At 39.1% G+C, this 15,005-nt stretch overlaps 1 protein-coding gene across 4 annotated transcripts in view; it reads right to left on the reverse strand.

Annotated features, from left to right (window-relative positions):
* Positions 1 to 207: 207 nt before the first annotated feature.
* vps9d1 (VPS9 domain containing 1) overlaps positions 208 to 15,005 on the reverse strand; it is a 21,908-nt gene continuing 7,110 nt past the window's right edge. The window contains exons 6-18 of one of the 4 annotated variants that reach the window (XR_015094537.1): positions 14,250 to 14,312; positions 13,924 to 13,976; positions 11,316 to 11,403; positions 11,045 to 11,130; positions 10,009 to 10,157; positions 8,689 to 9,051; positions 8,480 to 8,609; positions 5,943 to 6,148; positions 4,894 to 4,978; positions 2,972 to 3,076; positions 1,943 to 2,059; positions 1,517 to 1,594; positions 208 to 1,230 (exon numbers count right to left, since the gene is read on the reverse strand). Coding sequence is in view for 2 of the 4 variants with exons in the window: in XM_086072924.1 (XP_085929050.1) it covers positions 1,948 to 2,059; positions 2,972 to 3,076; positions 4,894 to 4,978; positions 5,943 to 6,148; positions 8,480 to 8,609; positions 8,689 to 9,051; positions 10,009 to 10,157; positions 11,045 to 11,130; positions 11,316 to 11,403; positions 13,924 to 13,976; positions 14,250 to 14,312 (1,440 nt within the window). In the remaining 2 variants the exon portion in view is untranslated. Of the gene's footprint in view, positions 1,595 to 1,942; positions 2,060 to 2,971; positions 3,298 to 4,893; positions 4,979 to 5,942; positions 6,149 to 8,479; positions 8,610 to 8,688; positions 9,052 to 10,008; positions 10,158 to 11,044; positions 11,131 to 11,315; positions 11,404 to 13,923; positions 13,977 to 14,249; positions 14,313 to 15,005 lie in introns of those variants that run through there. The other 3 variants (XM_086072924.1, XM_086072925.1, XR_015094538.1) reach the window with 3 other exon arrangements.

The following is a 15,005-nucleotide window of genomic DNA, read 5'->3' on the forward strand; positions in this document are numbered from 1 at the left end:
TTTGCCTCAGACAGCAACTTTTGTTTCCCTAAGTACATTTAGTTGAGAGAAGTGGTTTATGATGTGATTTATAATCCATAATTAGTGTTAACAAGGAGAAAAGAACAGGAAACAGTGGGATTTTGCACACTTAAAATATCACGTCAAACAAAAAAAGTTCAATGGGGGTTCAGTTCTGAATACAAAAAAAGTACACAAAAGTTCCTGTGAGATTTTTTTTTTTTTTGAACCTTCATTTATTCAGGTAAAGCAATTGAGAACAGATTCTCATTTCAATGCTGACCTGACAGCCGACAGCAAAGTAAAACAAAATACAATTACACAGACAACAAACTGTACAGTGCTATATTACATAACATTACAGCCAATACACAAACTGTACTGTACTGTGATTAAATCCATCAATAAATATTTTGACAATTTTAGCTTTGTACAATAACACAATGCATTTTAAATGAAACAAATCGGATACAATTGAAGCGCAGACTTTTAGCTTTAATTGAATGGGCTGAATAAAAAGATGACAAAGTTGAGGAATTCAAGCATTTTTTATTTTATGGGTCTCAAAAGTAATTTTATGGGTCTCAAAAGTAATTGGACAAATGGAAATAAATAGTTGCACTACATGAGAGAAGAAACCCTTTGCTGTTAACTCATGGAAATCACCAGACGCTGGTTTCCTCCTTGTTATTGCTCAACCAGACTTTACTGCAGCGGTTTTGCCTTGCCTTCATACATTGAGATTAGGACTTGGCTATTCAAGAATAGTCCACTACTTTTCTTTATTAAAGCCATGGGTTGCTTTAATTGTATGTTTTGGCTCATTGCACATCTGTATTACGAAACAAGGGCCAATCAATTTGGCTGCATTTGCCAACAGTTTGCACCCCCCCCCCCTTTTTTTTTCAGATAAAGAATGGCTTGTTTCACCTGCATGGAGAGATCCTCTGAGAACATGTTGTTTTCACAACAAAATCTTCCAAATACAAGCACCACACTTCAAATCAATTCCAGGGTTTTTACATGCTTAATTGACATAAAAAAAGGAATTGGCATAAACCCTCAAATAAAAACAGAGTCTGCACTTGATGTCATGTCCATTAAACAACTCTCACCACCCTAAAATAATGACATGACAAATATAGTTAAACAGGTCATTGAGTTCTACCCCTCAAATGAAACTATTCATACATACTCGTATTATCAGTATTTGGTTCAGTGCTTTGTTTTCTGAAAGAAAAAAGGAAAAAAATGGCTTAGACCATTATTTTAGGAGGGTGACGTTTTAATAGGACCGTTTAAATGTCTCTAATAGGGGAAAAAAATGAGACCAAAATAAAACATTTGAATTTGGGTTTTAAAATGATTTATATTGGCCTAATTTCTGTATATCAATGTGGCTGCTAGAGAAAAATTGTTGGCAAATTGAAGAGACAGATCATATGAATGGTAACAGGAGCCCGGAACAGCCTCCAAATAAATTGAAGGTGAACTCCAAGGTCAAGGTAGTACATACATCATTGTCAGATTGCACCAGCCGTCATCGTTTTAGTTGAAGCGGACTTCATGGGAGACGACCAAGGGGGACACACCACTGTTGAAAATAAATGAGAAGAAAGTCAAACTGAATGTTGACAGGTGAGACAACATTGGAACATTTTGGCAAGGCGCATCACATAGTGAATTTTGTGCTTCAGCTCCCTGTTAAGAGAACAATGACTTGTGCAAGAAGTGTTGAAATAATGAAGAGTTAGATGTGCATTAATGTGAAATTTCACCCATGGTGCACACAGATTGACGTCAAATTTTGTTTTTAGAGTTTCTAATATGTAAGAGATTATTATGTCCGTGTTGGTTTGCGATCAAATGATTTGCGGACACATCCGCCATCAACAACAGCAACGAAAACGACACATTTGGCGTATCTGGTTTGTGGACTTACCGGTTTCAGACCGACTTTTCTGGAGGAGGAGAAAATCCGCCTATGTGCATTGACTCAACAAAGGCCAAGGCGCTCTGCATGGAGGTCAGACAGTAGCCTTCCTCCCCAATTAAAAAGCTGCAACAAAGAAGCACATGTGGCTAATCAATAATAAGTCAATGCGCAACAGACTGTATGCATGATATGTACATTCATCCATTCTCCGTTGCGCTTATCCTCACTAGGGTTGCTGGCGTGCAGTGCAGGAGCCTCGGAGAATGAATGAATATTATATTCAGGGTTGGAAGGATTACTTTTCCTTTTCTTTCATTTATTGAGAACCCTATTAGCTACTGACACAGCTCAAGAGCTAGTCTTCCAGACCAGGAGTCTCCTCCAAATTCATTACAATCTTTTTAGACACGTACACACAAACACATTTTGAACACGCAGGTTTCTATTGGACAGCATTTTCTGGAACTTGTTTTTTTTTTTTTTTTTTTAAATATTATGGCACCTCACTGGTAAAACAGTGCTATTTATCTTATAATAATTCTAGCAAACTTCTATAATCCCTTTTGAAAGAACTGGATGCATATCTTCTTTCCATATCTAGTACTAGATTCAGGAAAGTGCTCAAAACTCTTAAATCGTGCTCTCATTTTAATGTTTTTTTTTTTTTTAAAGAGCTCTGGGATTTTTATGTATTCTTATATTTGAATTATTATTGTTGTTTTTTCTACTCTATGTTATGTGTGTACTGTATTGGTGAGAGATTGTTAACTATAAAATTAAAAAGCAAAAGCAACACAAAAACACACAAGTTCCAAACCCCCCGTTTTTGGTTTAAAAAGTATTAATTGTTAAAGAGAAAACACGCCTTTATCTGATATTCGATGATACGTTTATTTAACACAAGACGGGATACAAAATGGACAAACAAAATTTGTTTCCCTTCAAGCTTGCCATGAAGCCGGAAGACTTTCTTCTTCCGCTGCTGCTGCAGTAGTGTAGAAGAATGAATCATCATCCAGCACCATATTGACTCACCCCTCATGAATGAACTCCTCCAAAGCAGCACATTCAGAAACCATCTGAGGACACTGACAGCGCAGAACCACAAAGGACAGGATAGGTAAGAGGTCGTCTGCACCACTGTCAAACGATACACAAAAACACGCAGTCAGTCCACATAGAAAAGAAAGAGTAAAGAAATAGAGCGTTAAGAGAAATTACGAGTTACAATCAGTGCATGCAAGTGATCTGTCAGGAAATAAAATGATAAGATTTTGTTTTCACTCTGTCCCCGGTCTTGTCGTTGAAGGCTAACCGTGTTCTAAATTAACACAGCTTTATATTTTCTCTCTACCTGGGATCTGTGGGAAACAATTGAAATAATACTTTTATTAATAAAGCACTTTTTATACAAACATAATAAACATATGAGAAAACAAATATGTAAAGAAATAATGAAGGAAAAAAAAAATTGCCATCGATAGTTCACCAATCCATTTCCAGGGGCTCACCCCTGTTCAGTTCAAAATAGAAAAGTACACATTTGAATTGTCACTTGGTCAAGCCGACTTCTTCCATTAAATCAAAATCACAGGTGTCCCGCTACCTCCCAAGTGTCAACGATTAGATGCCAATCTAACATTGAAGTTGTGTTGCTGTCCGTCAATGGAGCGGGCAGATTTCGGCAGACGGCTGAACCACACACTGATGTTAGCAAACTAGATTAGTACAACTAGCAATCCTACCAAACATCCTCCGCTAGAACTGGGCGATATAACGCAAAGATGATAGAAACGTTTTTGTGGTGCCACTTAGGTCCTATCGTGTCCAATGTCATTTGTCACTTACAGCAAACGGCGAACAATGCTGTATTTTGGGTCATTAATTTTGTTTTTAAGATTAATTTTATTTACTTATGATATGTACTGATTAATTTATTTTTATGTTATTTTGTTTTACCTGTCTCTATTGCATGACTGATTTTTACTCCATGCACAACACTTTGTATGCAGCACTAGTTATTTTAAAAGTGCTTTCTAAATAACATTGAGTTGAGTTTAGAGCTGCCTCGCACATTTTCCAACTTCCCTTTGTCAACTGTCGCCACCTCACAGGTCGGACTGCTGAAAAATATCATCACGACCCCCTTAGTCCCCTCTTGATGACTTGCACGCTGCAAGAACGAGAACAACTTAAACAAGGGTTTGCTTGCCCTCTCGGACCCTCCACACCCAGGTCACTACCTCTTCAAGAATTGTGATAGGCTGTTTTATTGCAAAAACAACAACAACAACAGCAGCCAAATATGGTTTCCAGTTATCTGATTAATTAACTGTGCAGTGAAATCTTAAACTGTTGGCACTCTGTCTGTTTGCGTTCACTTGAATTTAGCATTTTATAATGCTAAATAGATGCTCAAATAGTTGCAAGGATAAACAATGGACTAGCAAAAGAGTACAGTACACCGTGCCCATTAATGTGTCATTGTTTCATGTCCACTTTATGAAAGCAGGCAATTTCAAGTGATTATACAGAGCACATTGTGTTCTCCATTATGACCCACTGAGTCTTTGAGTGACCCTCTGTGATTCATTCCACAAATCTCCTGGCTTAGTTCCAAAACCAGACTGTACAACCCATTTTCAAGCCTGGCCTATAAAGAGGGAGACAATAGGCCTTGAACAACCCCTGCTGTGTCAACCTCCAAAGAGGCAATGAGAACTGACAGCGAAGATTCCACTGCCCTGTTCTATAAATGTTGTTTGGGTTATTTTTCTCAGTTTTTTGTTTTTCCTCTATAATTACATGTTTAATTTCCTTACACTAGGCTTTTAGAAGAAAATAAGCAATTACAATTCCTTCCCTTTAGTAAAATGTCTCATTGCTATTTTTTGGTCAGGTGACTGTCACGAAAGGCTCAAACAAATAGCACGCCTTAGAGCTGATGATTTACTCACATGGCAGCTGTTTTGGGTGCTGAATCCAATTCATGAAGGCATCTGTAGTCTTCAGCACATGCACAGATAAGGCGTAATGTCCTCACTATAACATAATAGAAGCAAAAAGAGAATGGCTGAGAATAAAAACCTAATTTCACAAAATTAGAAATTACTGGCCAAAGTACAATGTTCCCAAACAAACATCTTCTGGAAGATCCTCAGCATTACAGCTGTTTTTGACAGGTCAAGTGCTGTTTTGATTTTTTTTTAGGAATGTCTTTTCTTTTCTTTTTTTTTGCTAGAATTATATATATTTTTTTATCCACACATCCAATGTGGCATCTTATATTGGTGACTGAATCTTACTCAAATATGTAGCTATTTTTGTTGTTGGTGACAGGTACTTTTTACAGTTAGCTGAGCTTTCAGTTTATCACCTAAACTCATCTTGATTTTTAGAGCACTCTAAAAAAAATAAAAATAAAAACCACAGCTGTAATAAAGTATTGCATGTAAGAATGAATTTCAAATGTCAATGGCATTAAATAAATGGTTGTTCGTTTCTGTGTGCCCTGCGATTGGCTGGGTGTACCCCGCCTACTGCCTGAAGCCAGCTGGGACAGGCTCCAGCACCCTTGTGAGGAATAAGATAAGTGGTTGAGAAAATTGGTGGCATTGAAGTTAACCATGACAGTCCCTCAATATGCTATGAGCTATTCAAAGAATAGTCCACCCTGCCACTGAGTTTTCTGACTACTTCACAGTTCTCGGCCACAATGACAGGCATGTCCGTGTTTGTGTCCTCAGTCTCTGCTTCTTTTGGGGAAGTTGTGTGAGTGGGATTGAGGAGATCCTCAATTTTCACTCCACCACCAAATTATATCCCATCATCCTTGAAGAGTTCCATAGGTTAGTCAAACGCCGCATAGATTTGATATTCTCCTTAAACTTCTGGTTCCCACCATCAGGTTAAGAAGGGGTTAACCACCATGATTGACAGCAACCACTTTTTGATCAAACCACTGATACGAAAGAAGAAGAGGATACAAAAAAGAAAAAAAGCTCACCAATACATTCCAACTTCCTGTGTGGGCAACAGCCTTTTGTAAGAAGCTTCAGCTCCTGCACAGCACACTCATATGGATAAGAAGCTTTCTGAATGTGAGAGTCGAGAGGGAACAGTTTCGAGGGCACACCAAAATCTCCAGGTGGAACATCTTGATAGAGTTCCATTCGAATTTGAAGTGCAAGCTCCCTTTTCTTGTGGACCTTCCTAAATAAACAAAGATTAAATGTTTTCAGACCTTTACAGCAAGGTATTATTATACATTACTAAGCAGTTAAGAACATTTATGGATTATTATAATATGAGTTTAGCAGCAAAATCCACCCTTTTTTTTAATCCATCTCAGGGGGCGGCCATTTTGACTCAGGGGTCAGGTAACAACCAATCATGGCTGAGATTCAGAAAACCATGATTGGTCACAAACACAATATTAATCAGAATACCGTGTTTAGACTAGTGGGGCTGCATAGAACATATCATTATAAATAAAACGTTTTGGTTGAATTCCCCTTTAAGATAAATTCCAGCAAGTGGCATATCTGTTCCTTAAGGGACGAACAAAACTCTTGAACGCGTCTGATGAATGACGAGAGCACGGCGTGTAGGAGGGTTTAGTTAGCTCCGCCCCGGCTAACTGAGGGTTAAGTGTAATTTTCGATGCTCCATAATGTGTTTAAAAAAATAACTTTACATCATAAGACGGCGCATCATTAAATCTGCAAATTTGTTGAAAAAAATATATGCTTAAACCATTTTGAAAAATCCATGTGGGCGGAGTCAAACGTTTAAGTCCACTCGACGTGGAGGCACGCCTCAAACTCTACACTGCATCCAGGGCTATTTTGGTCATTCTGGAAAGGATTTTTGAGTGGTTAGATCAGGGGATGTTGATAATATTTGTCAAATGTGGGCATGTAAAGCCCATTGAGACTCATTTGTGATTTTGAAGGGCTGTATAAATAAACTTGACGTGAGCAGTTCACTTCTACAGCAATTTCGTTGCCACCTTATCTTTTCTGGGTGGGGGTAATGAAGAATATCACAAAGTTCTACCAACAGAACTCCTGCCATGTATTTGACCAAGTTCGAGTTCCATTGCAGACAACACATCTTTTCCCAGTTCCCCATGTCAATCAACACATTTCCTTCTTCCCATTTCGTTTTAATGTAATCTGTGTTCTGTGGCCTAGATATACTATATACAATCCAGGTTCTCGATTTTCCACGTTCACTTTAAGGTTTTGGTTGAAATAGTGCCTTACCTGCAAATATCTATAGAAGTCATCTTTTTCTAACCCGTGTTTATTCCTCAGATTCAAAATTCTGGAATGCCCCCTTGTGGACAAATAAGTGAAGTGATGTGTGGTCAAACTTTTAGAAATTCATACTTTGGTGGTGTAAATTCCATATCAGAAACACAGCACCTCAGTCGGCATATTTTTTCCCACTTCCTGCCATATTTTTAGAAGAAAGGTTGACACACAGCCATCAGTGATTTCCATTTCCCTAAATAGTGTGTTGTCTTCCATTAGAGCAGCTATTGGCGTTCCTCTTACCAAATCACCTTTTATTTATTTCCAACCCACATGATAAATTGTTGAGCACAAGCAAATTAAAGGTTAAGATGGGCAACATAATATTAATCTTGCATACATGGGAGACAGTCCCATCCCTTTATTTTACTTAATTGCAACATTTTATAATGTAATTATGGCCCTATGTCCTTGCCATAAATACCTTGATATTAATCTGTACCACTCAATACATTGTTTAGGTCAGGGGTAGGCCAGTTCGGTCCTAGAGAACCGCAGTCCTGCATGTTTTTGATGTCTCACTCCTCGAAAACAGCTGAGAGGCTCCTGCAGAACGTAATTATGAGCTGATGATTTGAAACACCTGGGTTGGAGGCAGGAGACACCAAAAACACGCAGGACTGCGGCTCTGTAGGACCGAACTTGCCTATCCCTGGTTTAGGTGGTATTTTGACCGGAAGACATTAAAAAAAGATAGCGAATACAAAATTTAAAGAAAAGGTACTCATGGTCAACAATGAAGTTTTTGTGTACCTGTATGTGGAATGAAATTGGAACAGACTAGTTCAAAAAGTAATACTTATAAAATGTCTTGAAACACTGTTGTGCTCTAATAATTCGGAGAAGTGCATTTGAACAAAAATTATGTTTTTATTTTTGAAAAAAAATACTGTTATAATTGGCAGGTTTGTTTAAGACATTTGAACTATTCTCTTACAATTGATAACTTGAAAATTATGTTAACTGCCATTTGCATAGACCATAGAAATCGAAGAAAAAAAATATCATTTTCATAATAATTTGGAACAGTGTTAGGCTTCCACGCCAGCAACGAGGCTAGTAGCATTGTTCTAACTAGTCTTGTGCATGAACTGATGAGGTGAAACGACAACCAAAACTATTTTACCATGCTCCAGCGCCATTGCCCATACATTTCTAAGAGTCACAGTTAAAGCAGGACACTTCAGATCTCAGAACATTGAACATGAGGATTTAGGCAAGTTACCTGAAAAGTGCCACTAACGCGCTCCACAGAGGAACAATGAAAGCCTCCTCAATGCTGCGGAGTAACAAGTCCTTATGGTTGGCAGTGTTAAGACACTCACAGGAGAGCAAACCTAATGATAATAGTTGATCTGAAAGACAAAACATATATTTTTGACAGTGAGTCAATTTGTATGCATGCAGAGATGTCAGTCCTATCACAGAGCTCACCAATGGCTATATGAATGTCTTTGACAATGGCCTTCAGATGTTGTTTTAGCGTGCTTATCTTCAATTCTGGCAAGTAGTCCTCATCCGGCCCCTGCTCAGTTGGGCTACCACTGCTTAGTTCCAAATGATGGCAAGAGTCTTCACTGCTGCTTGGGAGTGGGGCGCTCTTGGTAAGGAAGTGCTCTAAATCCTCAAATGAGTGCTCACGGTTCACTGTCAAATGTGGATGAAGCTCCATCCCCCCACCATCATCTGAGTTTGTTTCGGTGTCATGGGAGGGAGAAGGCAAGAGGGACGAGTCAGTTGTGAAGCTCTGGTTGATGATGTTATGACCTTCAGGTCTGACTGGCTTCCTCTCGGCCTCTGTATGGTTTGACATTTTTTTGTGTGTGTGTATGAAATGAAACATCATACAGAAAACAAGGCAACTTAAGAATAACATGTACTTAAGAAAATGCCACCATTCCGAAGATACAGACCTTTGCCATGGCTTAAATCAGGCTTCCGCAATCTTGGTTGGCGAGGGCCAGAGTATTTTTCTGTTCTCCAACACACCTGACTCATATAATCAGCTCATCAGCAAGCTCTTCAGAAGCCTGATAACGATCCTGATCTTTAGTATCAGGGTTGTTGGAGGACAGAAACATCCAAAACCTGCAGGACTCTGGCCCTCGAGGACCAGAAATCGCATTAGCCTGGTTTTAATGTTTGATGCAATATCATATTAGCACCTGAAATACAACGCTTTTGTTTATTTAGACCAAGACAAAATTCTTTGTCTGGTTTACACTTTAACTTGATTTAGATTCTACAACAGATCTAATGAGTTTGATACATAAACATGAGTATTCTCTATGGCAAAATTGAAAGGGCTTTCATGAGTTAATTCTATATCACGGTTAAACTTGGTCTGAAAGCCTTATGACCTAACCTAAACTTAGCTATTCTAATTCAAGTTTTGACAATGATATATTCATTAGTTAATCAACAAAATTTGACAAAAATTCCTGAAAACGCATATGCATTTGTGTCATGAAGCACGTTCCTTTTTAAAAAAGGGCATGGACAAAAGTGAAATCTGATGATAATAATAACTTAAGTTAGTTCACCAATAGCTGTAAAGACAGGTTGTGCACTTTATTCAGTTCGTACAACTCAGAGAGCGGAAAATAGGCTCCAGTCTTGAAACTGCCTTGCTCAAGGGCACCAAGATGGTGCTCAAAAGGCAAACTGGCATCACACCAACAAGTAGAGAGAGAGAGAGTCACACCATCCTGTGGATAAATAAATAAATGGCAATGTATCCACAATCAACCCTACCTGGATGTGGTAGATTGTGAGTGCTGTTAGATTTTTTCAGTGGGAGCACATGACTTGCTGGCAATCCTTTACTGACGATAGGATACAGCCGATTGTATATCCGGTATTGGTGTTTCTTCAGCAGCTTCACCACTGGGTGGTCGGAACGACTGCAGGCACAGTGTAAAAAATTATCAATTTGTTACAGAAATGGCATTTTTATGTATTTTGATCAATAACGGTAAATACACACTCCACTGAATCTCCCTTTGAAAATCAGTTCATTTTACTAATATAAGTATTTGAATTATTGGCAGTTTTTAATCATTTAAAAGCCTTCTGAATAATCTATTGTCGGTGAGCACTGATTGGTTGTAAGCCAGTAAATCAGTACATGAGATTGAAGTATACTTTAAAATGGTACACACAAAAAGAATGACCATCTTCGTGCAGTGTTGTAGTTTAGATATGCCTACTACACAATGTTCACTTTAATTTAAATATTGCTTAGGTTGAATTTTTTTTTTTTTTCAAAATGCTGTGATTCAATGCATTTTGTTTACCTGAACTACTGCCACTTTGATATGACTCAAGTTTTAAATGCACTTTTGTGTCTATTTTAAATACTGACGCTGTAATACTAAAAAAGTGCCTTGGGTTCAATGTCTTTGGCTGCGCTATGATGAGTGATAGTCATTTAAAACAAAAATATTCAAAATGTGTCCACTCCTGTCAAGTTATAATATTGAGGCAGCATATGTATGACCCTTGGCTTGGACTCGTACATTTTTGAAACTGTGGGCTTTTTCATTATGTAGTTGAATAGCTCTACACTACAACATGTCTCTCAGATGGCATGGGAACACTACAGATTGGAAATTACGGGCCCCTCTCCTGAGATTGCTTCTCCAGCAAACCCAAATACAGATGGAAAAAGATGGTTGGATGGATGGACAAGATCGATGGTATAAAACTGTTTAAACTTGCTACACTGTAAAATAATGTCAAATAACACAAGATATCAATGTGTTCTTGGTAGTCTTGCATAGTCCGTTACCTAAGGAGATATGTAATGAAGCCAGATACCAAAGAGATGTCATCCGGATTCTTCTTCATGTTGGCTTTCCATTGTTTGGGCCAATCCTGAAGAAGGAAGCAAAAGTTAAAAACCGTTAAAGTGTTTTACTGAAAAACAACCAAAAACTAATAATAGTTTAGGTCCAAAAAGTAACAGCCAATTTGGTAAATGCAATCAATACATCGATTACCATTTTTGATTTCTTTTATTTTTTTATATGCTATTTAATTGCAACCACTTGCAAACTTACATGGTCGTGCTCATACTCCAAAACATTGGTATAAAGAATACGTTGCTCCTGTTCCTCTGGTGTAATTTCTCCAGAGGCTGCGAATCTCCTAGCAAAAACATACAACACTTTCAATTCAACTGAAAGTTTCTTAAATAATTTAGACAAATGGCAAAGCAAACATACTCCAAGCATTCTGTAATGTTCTACCATATGTCCACGTAACACTCTGTTCCAAACTTTTAAATAAATGCACAACTTTTATTTTTTTAAATAATGCTTAAAAGACAAACGCTCATTTGTGGCATGTGCAATGCGGTCCAAACTCTGACATCGGTTGTACAGGGACTAACCAGCCAATATCAGGGGTTTGGTACCCTATACTCGTGAATTTTTTCATTTGTTATTGTGTCATATTTTTAGTATTTGGTGGTGGGTGGCGGGGGTGGATGGGGGAGTCGTGGGGGGAGCGGTGGCTGTGGGCCGGTGGGGTGAACTGGCGGGCCTGCCGTGCCCAGTTCTGCTGCATTGCGCTGGGGGCGCAGGCCGTGTTGGGTTGGGGGGCGCTCCTGGGTTTGCTCTCCGGCTGGTGGCCCCTGCGAGGCCCGGGGGTTGTGCCTTGGCGCTGCCGTGGCCTGGGGGGTTGTGCTTGCTCTGTCCTGGCCGGGGTCGATGGCTCCCCTTTTTGGTGGAGGCTTTCATGCATGCCAGATCCACCACACCAACATCTATCAAAATTCAAACACAATCTGCTTCTTCCTCTGGTCGTTGAATCGGTGGAAACTGATGTCTGTGGATCTCACTCATCTATCCTTCCTTCCTTCCTTTCCTCAGTCTCTCCTCTGGTCTATTGAGGTCTCCCTAATTTGTTGGAATTTAGATGTTTCTGGGGTTGGTGAAAGACTCTGGTTGGTAACCCGGTGGGTAGTAGGTAATGTCTGGTCGGTGCTGGATTTCACTTTCCTTTCTTTTCTTAGATCCTTCCTCGGGTCTCCTGGCAACCTCACGACTAGCTGGATTCTGAAGTATTCGGTTTAGGTGCACGGTATGGGATTTTTTATAGGTTTTACGTGAATTAATGAGTACACACTCACACACACGCACATACAAAAACAAATTTAAAAAAAGAGAGCAATGATGATGACATGTCGAATCGGAAAATTACCGAACGAACAATACTGAGCTCTCTCAAAAAAACAAAAAAAAAATTAAATTGAAAACAAACAAACAAAAAAACAAAAAACAAACATGAAACAGACTGCAACCTGTTTGTTAAATGCAGTGACTCAGTTATAAGCCAAAATTTTTTAGATAAACAAATACATTTTCATACAAATCTTACAGTGTATATGTACAAGTTAACTGATTAGTATTTTCTAAATTTGAGTAAAAAATTAATAAATCGCAATAATCAATTTATAGATTCGTATCGGGATTAATCAGTATCGAATCGAATCGTGACCTATGAATCGTGATACGAATTGAATCGGCAGGTACTAGGCAATTCACACCCCTACCTTGAACCATCCATCCATTTTCTTAACCGCTTGTCCTCACAAGGGTCGCGGGGGGCACTGGAGCCTATCCCAGCTGGCTTCGGGCAGTAGGCGGGGTACACCCTGAACTGGTTGCCAGCCAATCGCAGGGCACACAAAGACGAACAACCATCCACGCTCACAATCACACCTATGGACAATTTGGAGTGTTCAATCAACCTGCCACGCATGTCTTTGGAATGTGGGAGGAAACCGGAGTACCTGGAGAAAACCCACGCAAGCACGGGGAGAACATGCAAACTCCACCCACGAAGGCCGAAGCCCGGATTCGATCTCACGTCCTCTGCACTGGGAGGCAGACGTGCTAACCAGTCATCCGCCATGCCGCACCTTGAACCATGTTATGTGGATTTTTCTCTGTGTACTCTGGTTTCCTCCCACATTACAAAAACATGTATGGTAGATTAATTGATGACTCTAAATTGTCCGTCGGTGTGAACGTGTCAACGGTTGTTTCTGTATAGCAGGGGTAGGCAACCCCCCCCTCCCCCCCACACACAGTTGTTGTTTTTTTTATGCAAGAGCATATAGAAGGCTTTGATGCAGTCTCTGACATGAAGAGGTGGCTTAAAGCAATGGTAGTTATTACACCCCAAAAACGGCCAGAAGGTGGCAGCAGAGTATAAGAGATCAGCCGGGGTCATGTTGCAACAAGCTCTTTTTGCCAGTGATTTTACCAGGAATGTAAATATTGATGAAATTTAGCTATATTCTAATGTTAATTGCTGCAAAACGGAAACAGATAGAAATATACTTTTTTCCCTGGAAAAAGAAGAGACTCTAACCTTTCTTTTGGTAGGTTCCATGTTTTTATAGCAATACAACACAATGTTCCGTTGGCCTTGCAAAATCCGTCAAAATCCAGTAAAGTGAGTGCTTCAGTGAAAATGGCTGGGAGTGAATGAGTTAAAAAGTACCTTCCAGTCACCCATTTTCTATGCCTCTTAGGGTCGCGGGTGAACTGGAGCTTATCCTAGATGACATAAATGTATATTCTCATATGTTTTCTATGTACCGTAGTTATATTTTTAACCTAATTCAATGCGCCTGTATCCAAACTACATACAGCGTACCTGTTGGCCTCTTCCTCCAAACGTATTCTTCTTTCCTCCATCTTCCGCTCGACCTGGTATTGGAATAAGCATGAAGGAAATATCCTTCGTTCATCTTTTCATGCCTGTAAAAGTTATAAAATAACCGAGAAATACTAAAACATACACCTATGAATAATAAAATCTGAAAAATGTATTGCTTTGTAGTTTCTTAATTTTTTCGGCATGGATTAAGAACCACTGATGTAGACAATCCTTATGTGAGCTTGACTCCAACTAAACATATGTAGTGTGGGCAAGCATGTCTGACTTCAACCCAATCAAAAAAAAAAAAACCTGAAGGATACTGCTTCTTGTCTTGCTTTCGCTATGACGAGGTTCTCCATCATCTGCCGTTGGAGAGACAGTGTCTGCATGAGAAAATAGAGAATGAACTTCATTGATGACTCACATTTGTAAAATATGGCCTCAAATACATTCATACAAAATCCATTCATCCATTTTATATGCCGCTTTTTTCCTCACTGGTGTCACGGGTCTGACGGAGACCTTCTTCACACCTGACTTGGAGCAAGAGGGGGGGTACACCCATGCTCATTTTGGTTTAAGTCATTATCAATTATTCAGAACGGTCAGAAATGGACACTAATAAACTGTTATTATTATCTTAAGCTTGTTGACTTTTAGTTTAAAAAGATCTTTAATTTTCTCCATTAAGATCAGATTTTCTAATGATATTTAAAAAGAAATTGGGGCAAAGTGTGAGAATGATGCCAGGCAATATAATGCTTAAGTCACACAACTAGGTTGAGGTCGAATTGGGTTACTAACTTACTATGTGTATTTCATGGGCAACTATGTTTCTCATCTCCAATGTGACTGCCGTGGCAAATCTACATTTTGTCGACTGCGGCCTGAAAGCAGGCTGCCATGGCTGTTGGGAACTACAGTAAGTGTAACTTTAGCTGAGTTTATTGTTGCCCAATTCAGACTCTCTCAAACGCGTGCACAACACACACACACACAATTGTACTTATATCATTGTGAGGACATCCATTGACATAATGCATTTTCTAGCCCCTAACCATCACAATTGAATGCCT

Source organism: Leptonotus elevatus, chromosome 4, assembly GCF_054856555.1.
Source record: "Leptonotus elevatus isolate MCC_2025b chromosome 4, RoL_Lele_1.0, whole genome shotgun sequence".
Classification (NCBI taxonomy): Eukaryota; Metazoa; Chordata; class Actinopteri; order Syngnathiformes; family Syngnathidae; genus Leptonotus; species Leptonotus elevatus.